Source organism: Mesoplodon mirus (assembly GCF_964341445.2).
Source record: "Mesoplodon mirus genome assembly, chromosome: 13".
In the NCBI taxonomy this organism is placed as follows: Eukaryota; Metazoa; Chordata; class Mammalia; order Artiodactyla; family Ziphiidae; genus Mesoplodon; species Mesoplodon mirus.
In genome coordinates, this window is record NC_138989.1 from 30,389,726 (window position 1) to 30,410,171 (window position 20,446).

The following is a 20,446-nucleotide window of genomic DNA, read 5'->3' on the forward strand; positions in this document are numbered from 1 at the left end:
TATCATCGGAGACTTCAGTACTTTATCTGAGTTTTAGAAGGTGTTTTGTTTTCATTTTGGGGTTGGCGGGAGCTGTTAAGAAAGTATTGGGTCAGCCAGAAAGTTGGTTCGGGTTTTCCTGTAACATCGCATGACAACCCCGAATGAACTTTTGGGCCAGCCCAATATATTTGTGAAATTAGAAATAGCCAGGAATAGAAATAGTAGAAGAAAAACTGTATGACATACCATACAACAGTTGCCTGAAGCCCCCTCTAAATACTGTTTTATTGATAGCTAATTTTAGATATTGGGACCTTTTCAAAATTACTTCTAAATTTACTTTTTAATTACATTTGTTCTGGAATTTATTTTCATACATTTAGCAACCTATTCTGAAAGCTTGATTTAAGGCAGGGGAATTCTTATGAGGTCTTAGGTCTGTTTATGAATGTTTAAGAGCATGAAGAATTTGTACGTATTCTTATCTTTTGGTGGCCTTGAAAGGTGAGTAACTTAGTAAGATAGTTTAAATGAAGGGAACTCGCAGACAGGACAGTTCTTTAAGTGGCCGTTCTCTCCCCACAGAATATGGAGTCCGCCCTTCGCTACATTCATGATGATTCAGACTCGGGCACCAGTGGTGGTTTTAGCCCCGACGAGGAAAGGAGAGCGAAAGTGCAGGTAGGTGACCCAAAACTCTTTACTTTGTGTGGGTGGTGTTAAGTCCACTTTTAAACCCGTTTCTCACCAAATTTGGCCCTTCTGATAATGTTTTGAAAATGAGGGCTGATATATCATACTTCTGATAAGAAAATTCAAGCGGTCAAGTAAAATACAAGCAGAAATCTTCCTCGTCTCACACCCGTGACCCCTTCCCCTCCAGGGTGACCACGACCATGGGTCCTCTTGTATTTCCTCAGCGCACCTAGGCGGACGTGCCAGCGCGTCGGCGTGCACCTTTGTCTTTCAAAGACAGATAGAGCCAGGCCGTCACGCCTGGGTCTTCATGCCTGAGTTGCCAAGGATTGTAAGGTAGAGCTTGACTTCAGAGAGGAGAACGTGGGAGTATGGCCCAGAGCCACTGTAAAGTGCTGTCGGCTGGCAGGGTGACTCGAATCGGAGGCTTTACATGTGGGGTCGTTGGAATGTGGTGATGCCTGTCTTTCTTTTTTCTTTTCTTTTTTAAAGAGTCGTGTCTTGGAGCTCTTTGCACAGGAGCACAGACTCTCCCCCTTCCCCGCCCCAGCACAGCACCCACGCGGCCCCGCGTGAGCAGGGCTGGGACGGGCGTCCAGATGTAGGTGTGCTGTGATATTACAAGTAAAGCCACATTCATCATGATCATGTCTGTGCTTTGCTCCTGGGACTGTCTGTGCATTATTATAAGTAGATTGCCTAGGTCAAAGGGGGGTGAGTCCTTTGTTTTTGTTTGTTCTATTTATTAAAAATGGAGTTGGTATTCATAGTGTTTTAAAACATGCTTTTTCAAGCCAGTGCATACAGATTGTCTCATTCCTTTAATGAATTTCCATTTTAATTTATTTTTTAAAAATAGATAATACGTTTACAAAGTTCAGAATTCAGCTTCCTTCTCAGCTTTTCTCCTCCAGCACCCACTTTGCTTTTCCCCCAAAGCAGCCAGTTTTATCTTTATTTTGTAGCTCCTTCCAAAGCTATATTTCACATACATAAGCAAGATCGTAGATATGTTCTTCTTGTCCTCGCATTTATACAAGTGGTTAGAGGTATGTACACTTTAAGTTTCTATAGATAATGGCTAAATTTCCATCCAAAGGCGGTTGTTGTTGTCGTTTTAAGATCCTTGTTGGTGACAGTGCAGAAGAGGGCCTGCTTAGCCTCACCTGCTAGGTTAGCCTCATCCACTAGGTTAGCCTCATTCAGTAGGTTACCCCAGACTCTGTAATCTCTGCCAACACTGAAAGGTGCTGATCTTATTTTTAATGTATCTCTTAAATTTAGTAAGCAGCTCTCATCATCCTCCAAGCTGTTTTCTGTTTTAAGATCTTGTTTGTTGTTTTCCTTCTTGAAGCTGCTTTTATTCATTTATACCTGTATCTCCCTTAGCGTGTTTTCTTATCTCTTTTCAGTTATTGGAAACCTGAAACTTGGAGATTGGTTTTTCACTACTATATGAGATGCAAGTATGCCTAACTTACAAAGTCTGCACTCTCTCTTGGTTAGGACGTTGTGCCCCAGGCCCTGCTGGATCAGTATCTCTCCATGACCGACCCCTCCCGGGCGCAGACAGTGGACACGGAGATCGCCAAGCACTGCGCATACAGCCTGCCGGGCGTGGCACTGACGCTCGGCCGGCAGAACTGGCACTGCCTGCGCGAGACCTACGAGACGCTGGCCTCCGACATGCAGGTGCGGGGGCCCTGTGCACGTTGCCTCGCGTGCAGAGAGCTTGCCGGTGACACCAGAGCACTCCCCCGTGGGTCCAGGCTCCTCCCTCCACCTGAGCAGCCTCTCCTCTTTTTTGTCTGAAGTGCTAGAATTAACTTCCCGTTTGACCTGCTGAGGTTCCTAACTCAAAGGTGCTGTTGTCTAAAGTTTACATGCAGATGAGTTCTTGAGAATATAGGGTTTCATTTTACCCCCGAAACAGTGTTATACATGCTTCCTCCCTGATATTTTTCAACCTTAGCAGAACTGCAGTCGTGTTAGCGCTGCCAAGGTCTGGGCCCGGCAGGCAGCGCAGTGTGGGTGGGAGAAAGTTGATGGGTATGTGCGTGCCCGTTTGTGCACACGTGTGCTCACCACCACCACCCGTTTGAGAAACAAGAAATGGGAAACATTGACCCTTGGTCGTTTGTGGCTTTTTGTGGCTATTTTCCCAGGCTTTGCCGACTTCATCCCCCCGTCCTTGGGTCTGGCTTCCATACACCCAAGTCCCTTTTCCTTCAGCGACCTTCATCTCTCAGTTATTCGAAGGCATCTACTGAGACTAATTTATACTGAGTTGTGAATGGTTATCCCTCAGTGTCTCAGTTGACTCGGCAAGTTGGAAGTCGAGAATCCCTTTGGGAACATAGTTTAAGTCCCTCCTCCGACCTCTGGAGAAGCTGATCCCTGCTCAGCCCTCGGGTGGAACTGGGCGTGGGACACATGGCCAATGACCAGTGAGTGTTTCACCCTCTCTATGAGCGGCTTTCCACCTTTATTCTGTGGACTCTCGGAGCTGCTGGTGATGGGGGCGGCTCTGGATGGGCAGGGCTTATCCGAACATCCTGCCTTCTTCCATTTGATACATTGAACATGGGTACAGCATTTTATCTCAAGAACAGGTTCTTGTGTTTGGGGGTGGGGATAAAGCCTTTGTTCTAAACAGCTTCTCAGCAGGTAAAGCTTTAAACTAAATAACAAAGTAAAATTTTTAAAATTAAGGCCACATGAAGAAAAAGATGTTTTTGACATATAAAGTTTCCTGTAAATGGAGCGCATTTCTGTTCCGGTGTTCTTTTCCAGGGCTGCCTGCAAGAGATTTTCCCAATCTTGTCTCTTTTTTTTTTTTTTTTTTTTTTTTTTTTGCAGTATGCAGGCCTCTCACTGCTGTGGCCTCCCCCAGTAGCGGAGCACAGGCTCCGGACGCGCAGGCTCAGCGGCCATGGCTCACAGGCCCAGCCGCTCTGCGGCATGTGGGATCTTCCCGGACCGGGGCACGAGCCTGTGTCCCCTGCATTGGCAGGCGGACTCTCAACCACTGTGCCACCAGGGAAGCCCAATCTTGTGTCTCTTTAATTGCCAGTTCTTTAAAACGAGTTTTGTGGTGGTTTTTAATCCAGGGTAGTCTGTGCAGAGTCGGGAGGGGCACAGTGCAGGGAGAGGCACACCAGCCAGCCTTCGATCTGTGTGGGACGCCAGGAACTTGGGCATCCAGTGCTCCAAGAGCTACACTGGCTTCACCACCAGTGATCTCCAAGCATTTTTTTCCTTCCTAAGTGAAAGGGAGGTAATATATACTGTGCAGGGATTTTGCATTTTTCTGCCAGTTTTTGATAGAAAGTAGGCATTTAAAACTTGGTATCTATTATTACTATTTTATTCTGATTTAACTTGAGATTAATAACATTCAGATATAATAAATTAACCTTCATGCATTGTGCAAAAGTTAAAGTACCAAGACTTTGTGATCAGCTTACTCACGCAGTTGTCTTTATTTCTGCAGTGGAAAGTTCGAAGGACCTTAGCCTTCTCCATCCACGAACTTGCAGTCATCCTTGGAGATCAGTTGACAGCTGCAGATCTGGTTCCAATTTTTAATGGATTTTTAAAAGACCTCGATGAAGTCAGGATAGGTGTCCTTAAACACTTGCATGATTTTCTGAAGGTAATTTTTAAGTTCTTTTGTATAAAAACACACTAAAATTCTACTGTAGAGTTAAAGTTTGGACTTTATGCTGCCATCAAGATAGGTTTCTGTATGTTCTATGTAACAAATGTAGCCATGAGTTTGATGGTACCATGTGGTTAAAAAATAGTCCCCTTCTGATCAATTTTGCTAGTGTCACTTCAGTGTTTAATTTAAAAATTATGCTAAATTTCATTTTTAAATGACATTAGATCATGGTTAAAAACATTTGTACCTTTTTTCTCATAATTACTGAACTAACATGTAGGAAATTACATGGACATTAAGCCTTCTGTGGTGTGTCCTCACCCCTCTGATGTGGATCTCTGGTCTCTGACAGGAGCAGCGCTGACTTTACAAATTGTTTTATCCCGGAGAACTATTGTAGTTGTAAAGTTTGAGGTGCAGAAGTATCATAATTGAAATTGCTCTAATTGTCCCAATAATGTCCCCTCAACTCAGAATCCAGTGGGGAATTGCACACAGAATTTAAATATCACGTCTCTTTAGTCCTCTTAAATCTAGGACAGTTTCCCTGACTTTTCACCGGTAATGTCATGGACCTTTTTGAAGGGGCCAAGCCAGTGGTTTTGGAGAATGACCCCAATTTGAAATTGCCTGAGCGCTGTCACACAGTTAGATTCAGGTTAAACAGGTGTTGTCTGCCAGGAGTACTCCCTCTCTACCTAGGTCCCTGGGTGTTTTTCTGAATGGGTTGCGTCAGGGGTAACACGATGTTGGCTCTTGGGTCCCTGGTGATGCTGAGTCCGGTCCCTTGGCCGTGGGTCAGCTTACTTTTCCATCGAGGTTATTGACTCCTCAGTGGGCGATTCTTTCGAACTCTGAACAGCTCTCTCCCTGAGTCCTTCACACAGTGCTTTTGCATTTCTGCATCTGTACCTGGTTCTTGCCCGAATCACTTGTTACTGTGTGAGTTGTAAAATACTAATTTTCTGTTCTTTGTAATTCCTTCTGTGTTTACTAGTTAGTATCTCCTGTAAAGATAACCTTTCCTTTCTCTTCCTCTGCCTTTTTGTAAGTTTTTTTTAGTATCTGTGGACTCTAGAATTACTTTTTTATTCCATGTAATATAATCGATTTCTGTCGGGTTTTTTTGTTTCTTTGTTTTTTAACATCTTTATTGGAGTATAATTGCTTTACAATGGTGTGTTAATTTCTGCTTTATAACAGAGTGAATCAGTTTATACATATACATATGTCCCCGTATCTCTTCCCTCTTGCATCTCCCTCCCTCCCACCCTCCCTATCCCACCCCTCTAGGTGGTCACAAAGCACGGAGCTGATCTCCCTGTGCTATGTGGCTGCTTCCCACTAACTATCTGTTTTACGTTTGATAGTGTATATATGTCCATGCCACTCTCTCACTTTGTCACAGCTTACCCTTCCCCCTCCCTGTATCCTCAAGTCCATTCTCTAGTAGGTCTGCATCTTTATTCCCATCTTGCCCCTGGGTTCTTCTGATCATTATTTTTTCTTTCTTTTTTTTTTTTTAGATTCCATATATATGTGTCAGCATACAGTATTTGTCTTTCTCTTTCTGACTTACTTCACTCTGTATGACAATCTCTAGGTCCATCCACCTCATTACAAATAATTCAGTTTCATTCCTTTTTATGGCTGAGTAATAGTCCATTGTATATATGTGCCACATCTTCTTTATCCATTCATCTGTTGATGGACACTTAGGTTGCTTCCAGGTCCTGGCTATTGTAAAAAGAGCTGCAAAGAACATTTTGGTACATGACTCTTCTTGAATTATGGTTTTCTCAGGGTGTATGCCCAGTAGTGGGATTGCTGGATCGTATGGTAGTTCTATTTTTAGTTTTTGAAGGAACCTCCATACTGTTCTCTATAGTGGCTGTATCACTTTACATTCCCACCAACAGTGCAAGAGGATTCCCTTTTCTCCACACCCTCTCCAGCATTTATTGTTTGTAGATTTTTTGATAGTGGCCATTCTGACCGGTGTGAGATGATATCTCATTGTAGTTTTGATTTGCATTTCTCTAATGATTAATGATGTTGAGCATTCTTTCATGTGTTCGTTGGCAATCTGTATATCTTCTTTGGAAAAATGTCTATTTAGGTCTTCTGCCCATTTTTGGATTGGGTTTTTTGTTTTTTTGATATTGAGCTGCATGAGTTGCTTGTATGTTTTGGAGATTATTCCTTTGTCAGTTGCTTCATTTGCAAATATTTTCTCCCATTCTGAGGGTTGTCTTTTTGCCTTGTTTATGTTTTCCTTTGCTGTGCAAAAGCTTTTAAGTTTCATTAGGTCCCATTTGTTTATTTTTGTTTTTATTTCCATTTCTCTAGGAGGTGGGTCAAAAAGGATCTTGCTGTGATTTATGTCATAGAGTGTTCTGCCTATGTTTTCCTCTAAGAGTTTGATGGTGTCTGGCCTTACATTTAGGTCTTTAATCCATTTTGAGTTTATTTTTGTGTATGGTATTAGGGAGTGTTCTAATTTCATTCTTTTATGTGTAGCTGTTCAGTTTTCCCAGCAGCACTTATTGAAGAGGCTGTCTTTTTCTCCACTGTATATTCTTGCCTCCTTTATCAAAGACAAGGTGACCATATGTGCGTGGGTTTATCTCTGGGCTTTCTATCCTGTTCCATTGATCTATATTTCTGTTTTTGTGCCAGTACCATACTGTCTTGATTACTGTAGCTTTGTAGTATAGTCTGAAGTCAGGGAGCCTGATTCCTCGAGCTCTGTTTTTCTTTCTCAAGATTGCTTTGGCTATTCGGGGTCTTTTGTGTTTCCATACAAATTGTGAAATTTTTTTTTCTAGTTCTGTGAAAAATGCCAGTGGTAGTTTCATAGGGATTGCATTGAATCTGTAGATTGCTTTGGGTAGTAGAGTCATTTTCACAATGTTGATTCTTCCAGTCCAAGAACATGGTATATCTCTCCATCTATTTGTATCATTTTAAATTTCTTTCATCAGTGTCTTATAGTTTTCTTCATACAGGTCTTCTGTCTCCTTAGGTAGGTTTATTCCTAGATATTTTATTCTTTTGGTTGCAGTGGTAACTGGGAGTGTTTTCTTAGTTACACTTTCAGATTTTTCATCATTAGTGTATAGGAATGTAAGATACTTCTGTGCATTAATTTTGTATCCTACTACTTTACCAAATTCATTGATTAGCTCTAGTAGTTTTCTGGTAGCATCTTTAGGATTCTCTATGTATAGTATTATGTCATCTGCAAACAGTGACAGCTTTACTTCCTCTTTTCTGATTTGTATTCCTTTTATTTCTTTTTCTTCTCTGATTGCTGTGGCTAAAACTTCCAAAACTATGTTGAATGATAGTGGTGAGAGTGGGCACCCTTGTCTTGTTCCTGATCTTAGTGGAAATGGTTTCAGTTTTTCACCATTGAAAATGATGTTGGCTGTGGGTTGGTCATATATGGCCTTTATTATGTTGAGGAAAGTTCCCTCTATGCCTACTTTCTGGAGGGTTTTTATCATAAATGGGTGTTGAATTTTGTCGAAAGCTTTCTCTGCATCTATTGAGATGATCATATGGTTTTTCTCCTTCAATTTGTTAATATGGTGTATCACGTTGATTTATTTGCGTATATTGAAGAATCCTTGCATTCCTGGGATAAACCCCACTTGATCATAGTGTATGATCCTTTTAACGTGCTGTTGGATTCTGTTTGCTAGTATTTTGTTGAGGATTTTTGCATCTATGTTCATCAGTGATATTGGCCTGTAGTTTTCTTTCTTTGTGACATCTTTGTCTGGTTTTGGTATCAAGGTGATGGTGGCCTCATAGAATGAGTTTGGGAGTGTTCCTCCATCTGCTATATTGTGGAAGAGTTTGAGAAGGATAGGTGTTAGCTCTTCTCTAAATGTTTAATAAAATTCACCTGTGAAGCCATCTGGTCCTGGGCTTTTGTTATTGGAAGATTTTTAATCACAGTTTCAATTTCAGTGCTTGTGATTGGTCTGTTCATATTTTCTATTCCTTCCTGGTTCAGTCTCGGAAGGTTGTGCATTTCTAAGAATTTGTCCATTTCTTCACGGTTGTCCATTTTATTGGCATAGAGTTGCTTGTAGTAATCTCTCATGATCGTTTGTATTTCTGCAGTGTCAGTTGTTACTTCTCCTTTTTCATTTCTAATTCTATTGATTTGAGTCTTCTCCCTTTTTTTCTTGATGAGTCTGGCTAATGGTTTATCAATTTTGTTTATCTTCTCAAAGAACCAGCTTTTACTTTTATTGATCTTTGCCATCCTTTCCTTCATTTCTTTTTCATTTATTTCTGATCTGATCTTTATGATTTCTTTCCTTCTGCTAACTTTGGGGGTTTTTTGTTCTTCTTTTCTAACTGCTTTAGGTGTAAGGTTAGGTTGTTTATTTGAGATGTTTCTTGTTTCTTAAGGTGGGATTGTATAGCTATAAACTTCCCTCTTAGAACTGCTTTTGCTGCATCCCATAGGTTTTGGGTAGTTGTGTTTTCATTGTCATTTGTTTCTAGGTATTTTTTGATTTCCTGTTAGATTTCTTCAGTGATCTCTTGGTTATTAAGTAGTGTGTTGTTTAGCCTCCATGTGTTTGTATTTCTTACCGATTTTTTCCTGTAATTGATATCTAGTCTCATAGCATTGTGGTTGGAAAAGATACTTGATACGATTTCAGTTTTCTTAAGTTTACCAAGGCTTGATTTGTGACCCAAGATACAATCTGTCCTGGAGAATGTTCCATGAGCACTTGAGAAGAATGTGTATTCTGTTGTTTTTGGATGGAATGTCTTATAAATATCAATTAAGTCCATCTTGTTTAATGTATCATTTAAAGCTTCTGTTTCCTTATGTGTTTTCATTTTGGATGATCTGTCCATTGGTGAAAGTGGGGTGTTAAAGTCCCCTACTATGATTGTGTTACTGTCAATTTCCCCTTTTATGGCTGTTAATATTTGCCTTATGTATTAGGTGCTCCGATGTTGGGTGCATAAATATTTACAATTGTTGTATCTTCTTCTTGGATTGATCCCTCGATCATTATGTAGTGTCCTTCTTTGTCTCTTGTAATAGTCTTTGCTTTAAAGTCTATTTTGCTTGATATGAGGATTGCTACTCCAGCTTTCTTTTGATTTCCATTTGCATGGAATATCTTTTTCCATCCCCTCACTTTCAGTCTGCATGTGTCCCTGGGTCTGAAGTGGGTCTCTTGTAGACAGCATATATATGGGTCTTGTTTTTGTATCCATTCAGTGAGCTTGTGTCTTTTGGTTGGAGCATTTAATCCATTTACATTTAAGGTAGTTATCTATATGTATGTTCCTATTACCATTTTCTTAATTGTTTTGGGTTTATTATTGTAGGTCTTTTCCTTCTCTTGTGTTTCCTGCCTAGAGAAGTTCCTTTAGCATTTGTTGTAGAGCTGGTTTGGTGGTGCTGAATTCTCTTAGCTTTTGCTTGTCTGTAAAGCTTATAATTTCTCCGTCAAATCTGAATGAGATCCTTGCTGGGTAGAGTAATCTTGGTTGTAGGTTTTTCTCTCTTTCATCTCTTTAAATATGTCTCGCCACTCCCTTCTGGCTTGCAGAGTTTCTGCTGAAAGATCAGCTGTTAACCTTATGGGGATTCCCTTATGTGTTACTTGTTGTTTTTCCCTTGCTGCTTTTAATATTTGTTCTTTGTATTTAATTTTTGATAGTTTGATTAATATGTGTCTTGGCGTGTTTCTCCTTGGATTTATCCTGTATGGGACTCTCTGTGCTTCCTGGACTTGATTAACTATTTCCTTTCCTATATTAGGGAAGTTTTCAACTATAATCTTCTCAAATATTTTCTCAGTCTCTTTCTTTTTCTCTTCTTCTTCTGGGACCCCTAAAATTCGAATGTTGATGCGTTTAATGTTGTCCCAGAGGTCTCTGATGCTGTCCTCAATTCTTTTCATTCTTTTTTCTTTATTCTGCTCTGCAATAGCTATTTCCACTATTTTATCTTCCAGGTCACTTATCTCTTCTTCTGCCTCAGTTATTCTGCTATTGATCCCTTCGACAGTATTTTTAATTTCATTTACTGTGTTGTTCATCTCTGTTTGTTTGCTCTTTAGTTCTTCTAGGTCCTTGTTAAATGTTTCTTGTATTTCCTCCGTTCTATTTCCAAGATTTTGGATCATCTTTACTATCATTATTCTGAATTCTTCTTCAGGTAGACTGCCTATTTCCTCTTCATTTGTTAGGTCTGGTGGGTTTTTATCTTGTTCCTTCATCTGCTGTGTGTTTCTCTGTCTTCTCATTTTGCTTAACTTACTGTGCTTGGGGTCTCCTTTTTGCAGGCTGCAGGTTTGTAGTTTCTGTTGTTTTTGGTGTCTGTCCCCAGTGGCTAAGGTTGGGTCAGTGGGTTGTGTAGGCTTCCTGGTGGAGGGGGACTAGTGCCTGTGTTCTGATGGATGAGGCTGGATCTTGTCTTTCTGGTGGGCAGGAGGTCCACATCTGGTGGTGTGTTTTGGGGTATCTGTGGCCTTTTATGATTTTAGGCAGCCTCTGTGCTAATGGATGGGGTTGTGTTCCTGTCTTGCTAGTTGTTTGGCATAGGGTGTCCAGCACCGTAGCTTGCTGGTCATTGAGTGGAGCTGGGTCTTGGCATTGAGATGGAGATCTCTGGGAGATTTTCACCATTTGATATTACGTGGAGCTGGGAGGTCTCTTGTGGACCAGTGTCCTGAAGTTGGCTCTCCCACCTCAGAGGCACAGCCCTGACGCCTGGCTGGAGCACTAAGAACCTGTCCTTCACACGGCTCAGAATAAAAGGGGGAAAAGAAAGAAAGAAAGAAGAAGATAAAATAAAATAAAATAAAGTTATAAAAAATAAGAAAAAAAAATTTTTAAGTAATAAAAAAAAAAAACGGACAGACAGAACCCTAGGACAAATGGTAAAAGCAAAGCTATACAGACAAAATTACACATAGAAGCATATACATACACACTCACAAAAAGAGAAAAAGGGAAAAAAATATATATATATATCGTTGCTCCCAAAGTCCACCTCCTCAATTTGGGATGATTCGTTGTCTATTCAGGTATTCCACAGATGCAGGGTACATCAAGTTGATTGCGGAGATTTAATCCACTGCTCCTGAGGCTGCTGGGAGAGATTTCCCTTTCTCATTGTTCGCACAGCTCCCAGGGTTCAGCTTTGGATTTGGACCTGCCTCTGCGTGTAGGTTGCCTGAGGGCATCTGTTCTTCGCTCAGATAGGACGGGGTTAAATGAGCAGCTGATTTGGGGGTTCTGGCTCACTCAGGCCAGGGGGAGGGAGGGGAATGCAGGGCGAGCCTGTGGTGGCGACAGAAGCCAGCGTGACATTGCACCAGCCTGAGGCGCACCGTGCGTTCTCCTGGGGAAGTTGTCCTTGGGTCCTGGGACCCTGGCAGCGGCGGGCTGCACAGGCTCCCAGGAGGGGAGGTGTGGATAGTGACCTGTGCTCGCACACAGGCTTCTTGGTGGCGGCAGCAGCAGCCTTAGCGCCTCATGCCCGTCTCTGGGGTCCGCGCTGACAGCCGCGGCTCACGCCCGTCTCTGGAGCTCCTTTAAGTGGCGCTCTTAATGCCCTCTCCTCGCACACCAGGAAACAAAGAGGCGAGAAAAAGTTTCTTGTCTCTTCAGCATCTCCAGACTTTTTCCCAGACTCCCTCCCAGCTAGCTGTGGCGGACTAGCCCCCTTCAGGCTGTGTTCACACAGCCAACCCCAGTCCTCTCCCTGGGATCTGACCTCCGAAGCCTGAGCCTCAGCTCCCAGCCCCCACTCGTCCCGGTGGGTGAGCAGACAAGCCTCTCGGGCAGGTGAGTGCTGGCCGGCACTGATCCTCTGTGCGGAAATCTCTCCGCTTTGCCCTCCGCACCCTTGTTGCTGCGCTCTCCTCCATGGTTCTGAACCTTCCCCCTGCGACCCCCAGTCTCCGCCTGCGAAGGGGCTTCCTAGTATGTGGAAACCTTTCCTCCTTCACAGCTCCCTCCCACTGGTGCAGGTCCCGTCCCTATTCTTTGTCTCTGTTTTTTCTTTTTTTCTTTTGCCCTACCCAGGTACGTGGGGAGTTTCTTGCCTTTTGGCAGGTCTGAGGTCTTCTGCCAGCGTGCAGTAGGTGTTCTGTAGGAGTTGTTCCACATGTAGATGTATTTCTGATGTATTTGTGGGGAGGAAGGTGATCTCTGCATCTTACTCTTTCGCCATCTTGAAGCTCCTCCTGTCATTTGTTTTGACCATCAAATCTGGCAAATAAGAGCCCCTTAAAGCCACCTCCTCTGTCCTTTTGATCAGCCCCCTCACTTCCAGGCACATCTTACTTTCAGGCCTACCTTCTCCTTTCTCTCCAGCCGGGAGTCAGGATCTCCCCGAGGAGCCCTGGTCTTTTCTGGTGGAGAGTTGGGATTTAGAAGCCAAGATCCAGGCATTAGATGTGCTCATTGCTCCCGGACGTCATTTCTTTTAGGCTTTTTCAGGGGACAGGAGCTAGGAGGGGGTTTTTTGGTTTGGGTGTTTAAAAAAATTATTTAGTTCATATTGCATCTTCCAAACCAGTACCATTTCCTCTCCTTTCTTCACATTTTTTTTCTTTTCTATTGTGGTAAAAACAGTTTTCGAAAACGTTCAATTATTTAGTCATTTGCTCAATTCTATGTTTTAGAACTGTTCCAACATCAAATTAACCAAGTAATGGTCAAGATTTCCTTCAGCACTTTCTGTCATTAGAACATGTTCCATGAAGATATATGGTCAGAATACTGAGTTTAAACTTAGACTTTTTCATTGTGACTCTTATCTGTTTGATATAAGTTAAATTTACTTGCTTCTGTTTATATCAACTTGTAGGGTTTTCCCCCTTGTATAAATATTTATAGAATGGTTATTGGGATAAATTTATTTTTTTCACTCAAATATTTATTGAGCACCTACTGTATGCCATCATAGTGCTGTCCACTGGGCTCACACTATGAGTAGGAGCATAATCCCTGTCTTCAAAGGATCTGTGACAACAAGGATGTCACAGGAGTGTTCTAGTAAAGCTTTGCCTGGGGACAAGGGACAGTAGAGGCCACTTACTAGCTCAAGAAGCAAATATTTCAAAAGGGGAAAATGACTCTTGAAGATAAATGGGATTATGAGGGAAAATGGACTTAATACCAATTTTTAAAACACATGTACCTACTACATCTATTCTCCTTCAGAAGAACTAACCATGTGATTTAGAGTCTTTTTTTTTAAGCAGTCTGGTAAAGGAAATAATGTCTCTGCCAATGTCCTAGTGAATATTTTTATTTGTTTCTTCAGCTTCTTCATATTGACAAAAGAAGAGAATATCTTTATCAACTTCAGGAGTTTTTGGTGACAGACAATAGTAGAAATTGGCGCTTTCGAGCTGAACTGGCTGAGTAAGTTCTCATACTTCATCAGACTGTGTTTCGGGGTGTGTGTGTTGCTTCGTCTTTATCTTTCCTGGATTTCTTCATCCCTTTGTGTGGGTCCAAGTTTCTGCCTGGTATCCTGTTCCTTTAACACTGCCTGTAACACAGGTCTCGCTGGCAGTGAATTTTCTCAGCTTTTTTTTATAAGACCATGTCACCTTCGCTTTTTTTTAATTGTGGTAAAATACACATAACCACATTTGCTGCTGGTGCAGTGTCCCCCCGTATAGTTGTAGAACATTGCGTCCTCCCAGAAGGACACCCCACGCCCATAAGCAGCGGCCCTGCAGCCATCAGTCCGCTGTCTCCGTGCGTGTTTGCGTTTCTGAGCGTTTGCTCCAGATGTGCCGCATAACCCCCAGCCTCTGTGCACGGCTCCCTCACTCAGCGCAGTGTTGTCGGGGTCCATCCATGTGGCAGCTGTGTCAGACCTTCGTTACTTGTGATGAGTGAATAATACTCTGATGTGAGCATACCACCTTTTAACCCATTCATCTGGGTTGTTTCTGCCTTCTGGCTGACGGGAGTGGTGCTGCTGTGAACATTGATGTACTGATACAAGTTTTTTGACGTGGATTTGCTGGGTCGTCCAGTAATTCCGTGTTTAACTTGTTGAGGAACCGCATGACTGTGTCCACAACGGCTGCAGCGTTTTACATTCCCACCAGCAGTGGATGAGGGTTCCCATTTCCCCACATCCTCCCTGGCACTTGCTGTTTTCTTTTTTTTTTTTTCTTTCTAATTGTAGCCAGTAGTACAGGGGGTGTAAAGTAGCATCTCACTTTGGTCTTGCTGTGCATTTCTTTACTGTTTAGTGATGTTTAGCACCATTTCGTGTGCTGTTGGCCATCTGTATATATTCTCTGGAGAAATGTCTATTCAAGTCCATTGCATATTTTTTAATCGGGCTGCTTGTCTTAAATTGGGTTGCTGAATTGTAAGAGTTCTTTATTAAATATTCTGGATTCTGGACCTCACCTGCATTTTCAAAAGATATCTTTGCTGGGTATGGAGTTTGGGGCTCAGTTTCTTTCAGTGCATGACAGGATAACTGCCCTGAGTTCTGTCTTGCCTGGCCTCCTCTGCAGCTGTTGTGGACGGCTGAGCCGTCCAGGCAGCAGGCGCTGGGTTGGTTGGTGGTGTCTCCGTATGACCTTCTGTGCCCTCTGCACTTCATTTCGTCCAGCCGTGGGCTGCTGCTGCCTTTTGCTGATGGTGGAAGCTGGGGCTGGGGGCCTCCTCGTCCCATGCTCTGCGAACCCTCTGCCCCTGTATCCCTGTATCCCTTCATCCCTTCATCCCCCCTCCCCTCCGCCCCTGTATCCCTCCGCGCCTGTATCCCTCCGCCCCTCCACCCCTGCGTTCCGGCATCCCTTTACTCCTCTGTCACTCTTCTCTCCCCAACCCCCGCGCACGTACCTCTCCTTCCCTGTGCCCCGGTTGCCACGTGGTGGAGGGCGCCGGGTGCTGGGCGAGGGGAGGCTCTCTGCCCCTTGGTTCTGCCTCGGTCTTGGGGAGGTCTGTGTGCTGGGCTCCCCAGAGCCCCCACCCGCCCCGGGGCTCGTGTCTCTGCCCTGTGCCCGTGCTCGGTCAGGGCAGTGCTTCCCACGCCTCCCCAGCAGGACGAGACTTGCGCTTGGCTCCGAGGCTCTGCGGCCCCACGCCGGGAACGGGCTTTTCCCGTCCCCTGTCTCCGGCTGCAGCCTGGCCTTGCCCGGGCGGGGGCGCGGACAGGCTTTGCTGCCCCTCCACCGGCCGCAGGAGGCTTTTGCTCCTTGAGAGCGAGGCCTCCCCGTGCGCCCCAGGCTGGGAGGGGGGTCTGCAGGGCGCCTCCCTGGGGATCCGCGTGCCCTCGGGCGGGGCGGCTCATTGCTGTTTGTCTGTGTTGTCCGCCTCCTGCCGCTGGCACACGTAACTCGCCGCAGACACACAGCCCGGGAGGTGGGAGTCTCAGCATGTCTGCGGTCCTCCTGGGAGGGTGTCGCTGCGTCCTCCACTCAGGCCGCTGGGGGACGCCCTGGTCCCCGGTTCTCGGTGACTTGGTGGGAGTAGGCACAGGAGGGGCCTCCCCGTGTCCCCCACCCCTGGTACCAGAGCCTCCCTGAGAAACTTCCCGGAGCCTGACTGGTACACAGCAGGCTGCCTGAGGCTGCTGGCACCTTCTCACTAGACGGCTGCTGTGTGGACGGGAGTTTCCCAGCAGGTCCTCAGCAGTCACTGCGGGACCGTGTCCCGTGGCCCCATGGAGCCAGCCGGGACGCGCTTTGCTCTGTGTCCGTCGCCGTGGATACAGTTCCGCAGTGTTTGTGTCCTGAACGTGTGTGTTGTTTAGATGTAGATCCAGACACGCAGCGTCCAGGCCAATCGCTGGTCTCTGCATGTGTTCCTCTCACAGACACGACCCTGGTGACTCATGCTTCACACGAGCAACCTATTTTCATTTGTCGTGTTTATTGTTGAGTCGTAATTGTATTTTTATTTTTATAATTCACTTTGTAGACAGCTGATTTTACTTCTAGAGTTATACAGCCCCAGAGACATTTATGACTATCTACGCCCCATTGCCCTGAATCTGTGCGCAGATAAAGTTTCTTCTGTTCGTTGGATTTCCTACAAGTTGGTACGTGTTCAAGTTCTTACAGCCTTAGCCCAGCACATGTTTGGTGAGAACACCGGGCAGAGGTGTGGCTCACCAGTGCGTGCCCCCCTAGGTTGGCGAGATGGTGCGGAAGCTGCACCGGGCCGCGCCGCCCACCTTTGGGGTGGACCTCATCCGTGAGCTGGTGGAGAGCTTCGGCCGCTGTCCCCGGTGGTCCGGGCGGCAGGCCTTCGTCTTTGTCTGCCAGGTGAGTGCGGCCGCACCGGCTGCCTGTCTCCTTGGGCCCCTTGCCCCCCTCCACACCCTCGCTCTCATCCTTGAGAGCAGAGCTTCGCCATCTGGCTCACCCTTCCCCACTCCGTCCCCTGAGCTCCCGAAAGCAGTGCTGCCCTGGCCGTCGTCCTGGTCCACGGAGTTTGCGAGTCTGCGGCTGTGAACATGACTGTGATGCCAGGCCTCCGTGGGGCAGGTCACAGCTGTGCGTCTCTGTGGGGACTTAACTGTATCACTTTGTTTTGAGCTCCTGAGTGCCTGGAATATTGTTTTAAAAAGCTGTAACTGAAACCTGAGGCACTTAAGTTGTTTCTAAAAGGTTTTGCGAGCTAGTATTACTTACAGCCTGTTCGACTGAGCCGGCAGATTGAAGCAGGTCTTTCTGTCCCCAGACTGTCATTGAAGATGAATGCCTGCCCATGGACCAGTTCGCTGTGCATCTGATGCCACACCTGCTCACCTTGGCAAACGATAGGGTTCCGAATGTCCGCGTGCTCCTCGCGAAGACGCTGCGACAAACTCTGCTAGAAAAAGGTAGGCGGGCGACCCACGAGGAGAAGGGTAGGTGGTGGGGACACGGGACAGGTGGGCGCCCGAGCGGAAGGGTTGGGGTCGTAGGAATAGTCTGGTCCGAGAATGTACTGCGACTTAGTGGTGGTTCCTGTCGAGAAAGGACACAAAGCCGATTAAGGGGCGAGGAGAGCGGTGTTGGATTTTCACTGTTCTGTTCTAGGTGAATTTTTCTTTATAATTTAAAACTTAGTAGTTTGAAAAGTTGGAAATTCAGTGAGGACTGTGTGACGAATACTGCCTTTGGTTCGCCCCACGTGAACATCTGTCGCTGCCATTGGGGCGGGAGGCGTGTTTGAGTTTCCTCCTGCGTTTCATTCATTAGGCGGAAGACGTGCCCCTTAGTGTTTGCTTTGCTGCAAATTATGAGCACCTTAAGATTCAGGTTGTTTTACTTATTGTAATCCCCCAGAAATGCCTAATAAATATCATTTGAATGCGTGAATTCATGAACAAAGCACAGAAAGAAGTTGGTAATAGACTTCAAAGAATAGGGGCAAATTAACGTTGCTTCTTTTTTCTCCTTTGGAATTTATCATGTTGAACAGACAGAGAGGACTCTGGTTTTGTGTGTGTGGTTTGTATTTGGAAATGTTTTTCCTTTTACTGAGCTAATTAATAGCTAATTAATAGCTGTAACAAGTACAAGTTTTAACATATTTACTAACATTGCTGCCATTAAATATCATGAGATTTAGTCTGTTATTAAAACAAGATAGGGGCTTCCCTGGTGGCACAGTGGTTAAGAATCCGCCTGCCAGTGCAGGGGACACGGGTTCAAGCCCTGGGCCGGGAAGATCCCACATGCTGCAGAGCAACTAAGCCCGCACGCCACAGCTACTGAGCCTGTGCTCTAGACCCCACGAGCCACAACTACTGAGCCCACGTGCCACAATTACTGAAGCCCACGCACCTAGAGCCCGTGCTCTGCAGCAAGAGAAGCCACCGCAGTGAGAAGCCCGTGCACCGCAATGAAGAGTAGCCCCCGCTCACTGCAACTAGAGAAAGCCAACAGCAACAAAGACCAAAAGCCAACAGCAACAAAGACCCAACACAGCCAAAAAAAAAAAAACAAGATAAATCTAATTCTCCTACATTTGGGGATTTTTTTCATAGAACACAAGTCAATTTGGATTACTGTTTATAATCCAACAAAGCTAATTTCATTTGTGATTTGCTCTTCCCGTTTCCAGAGTATTTCCTAACCTCTGCCAGCTGTCACCAGGAGGCCGTGGAGCAGACCATTATGGCTCTTCAGATGGACCGTGACAGTGACGTCAAGTACTTCGCAAGCATCCACCCAGCCAACACCAAGATCTCTGAAGATGCCATGAGCACGGCCTCCTCCACCTACTAGACGGCGTGGACCGGGGTCTCCCCACTTCCGGGGAGCCGAGGTTTGGCTCGTGACCACACATGGCCTGGGACAGCTGTGGGGGACCTTCCTCCCTTGCAGACTTGATTGCAGGTGCAAGTTGCCTACACCGATACCAGGGATTTTCAGAGTCAAGGGATAGTACAGTAAACAATATTATCTTGACTTGAAGGGAAAATAATTTCTCAGAGGATTATAATCGTCACCGAAGCCTTAAATCCTTCTGTCTTCCTGACTGAACAAAACTTGAATTGGCCTAGCATTCTTCTTGTGGAAGGGATGGGACTCCCAGAGGCCTGCGTTGCTTTCTGCTGGTTTAATTTAATGACTGAGAGGTGGAAGTGCAGCCAGAAGGCGGCCGCGAGCCGGGATGGGGAAGAGACCTCCAGTATTAACCCTCGCTGTGTCCACACGGGCAAGGCCCTGGTGGGGTCTGAGGCCAGCTGCCCAGTCCAGCCCCAAGTGTGAATAGTTTTTGATGTGTGTGAACGGGAAAGGAGATATTTTTTGGATTTCTCCTAAGGGCTTGATGCTAACACTAAGTAGAGTCTGATTTTAACTCTTAAATGCAGCATATTGCTGTGCACATTTACAGAGCCTTTGCTGAGTATCTATGTCCTGATTTTTTTTCATGCTGGTCATGACCCGAAGGAAATTTATTAGCACGTATACTGTATGTCAGGTGTTTTTGACTTGATCATGATCAGCTCTGAGGTGCAACTTTGTCTCACATACTGTACATACCTGTGCCTCCCCTGGGGAGGGCCGCAGTCTGTAATCATGCTGTTCAACTCTTGTGCACAAGTTCTCTTGTTCAAATAAAATTTATTACTAAGATCTATACAGAGAGATAGATACACTTTTGACTGTTTTCTAGATATCTGCGAATAATTGCAATTTGTGACCTGTATTAATGATTTTAGTATAAAATGGGAAAACTAGATTAAAATATGTCTTTTAACTAGTTCAGTAATTTCTTTGAAATCTACGCACACCCCCGGGCCAGTTCTGCTCTTGGCTGGCAGCGGGGCCTCCTGGGCAGCCCCCCACCGAGGGCAAGCGTGCACCTGGGGCTCACCCAGGGGTCTTCACTCCCAGGAGAGGCCTCAGAGCCCAGGTCTGCCTGTGCAAGGGGCGGTGGTGGAGCCTGCCTGCCCACGCGTGTCTGCATCAGGTGAGATGCTGCGTGAACGTGCTTTTATGAAGGGCTGTGGAGAGATGCTCGTTGCTTTTTTGAGCCCAGGTTGGAAGACCCTTGGCCTCTGAGCAGCCGCGGTGCTTCTGTGATTTTTGGTTTTGTCTCCTCAGCTAGTGGGGACTCCCCAAGTTTGTAGTTAAGCCGAGTAGGGCCTTAAACCTTGGCAGGTAGATTTGGGGATACACAGGGTGCTTCCTGTATATGTCATTACAGATGAGCCTTTGGTCTCTTGCTTTATAACCTGGATATTTGTGCACTGGGAATAATGTGTGACCAGATTCCACTGAGACAAATGAATCAGTAAACACAGGTAAGGTGGGGCACAGGTAATAAGGGTGGGGCCGTGGAGTGGAAGGTGGTAGGTGGGTGGTGGCTGGGGAAGATGTCTGTCAGTCAGCCTCAGAGCAGAGGTTGAAGGAGAATGAAATCTCTTTTGATGTCATTTAGCCTGATTTTTGAGGTGCACGTTCTCTGCTATTAAGCTATAATAATATACTTTGCCCCTCCCCCAAACTTTAGTTCTGTAAATTAATAAGAATTCTACACTAATAACTGCAGTCTTTTAAAACAGTGGTAATGATAATAGTCCATTTTGGGGTAAAGAACTTGAATTTAGGCCAGCTCTTCCTG

At 45.1% G+C, this 20,446-nt stretch overlaps 1 protein-coding gene across 5 annotated transcripts in view; it reads left to right on the forward strand.

The window, feature by feature from the left end:
• PPP4R1 (protein phosphatase 4 regulatory subunit 1) overlaps nt 1-19,582 on the forward strand; it is a 61,571-nt gene extending 41,989 nt beyond the window's left edge. For all 5 annotated transcript variants that reach the window (XM_082641119.1, XM_082641120.1, XM_082641121.1 and 2 more), the window contains 8 exons: nt 568-663; nt 2,185-2,370; nt 4,172-4,333; nt 13,668-13,768; nt 16,301-16,421; nt 16,513-16,647; nt 17,066-17,207; nt 18,437-19,582. In XM_082641119.1, coding sequence (XP_082497245.1) covers nt 568-663; nt 2,185-2,370; nt 4,172-4,333; nt 13,668-13,768; nt 16,301-16,421; nt 16,513-16,647; nt 17,066-17,207; nt 18,437-18,600 — 1,107 coding nt within the window. In that variant the 3' untranslated portion in view covers nt 18,601-19,582. The remainder of the gene's footprint in view (nt 1-567; nt 664-2,184; nt 2,371-4,171; nt 4,334-13,667; nt 13,769-16,300; nt 16,422-16,512; nt 16,648-17,065; nt 17,208-18,436) is intronic.
• The last annotated feature ends 864 nt before the right edge of the window (nt 19,583-20,446 follow it).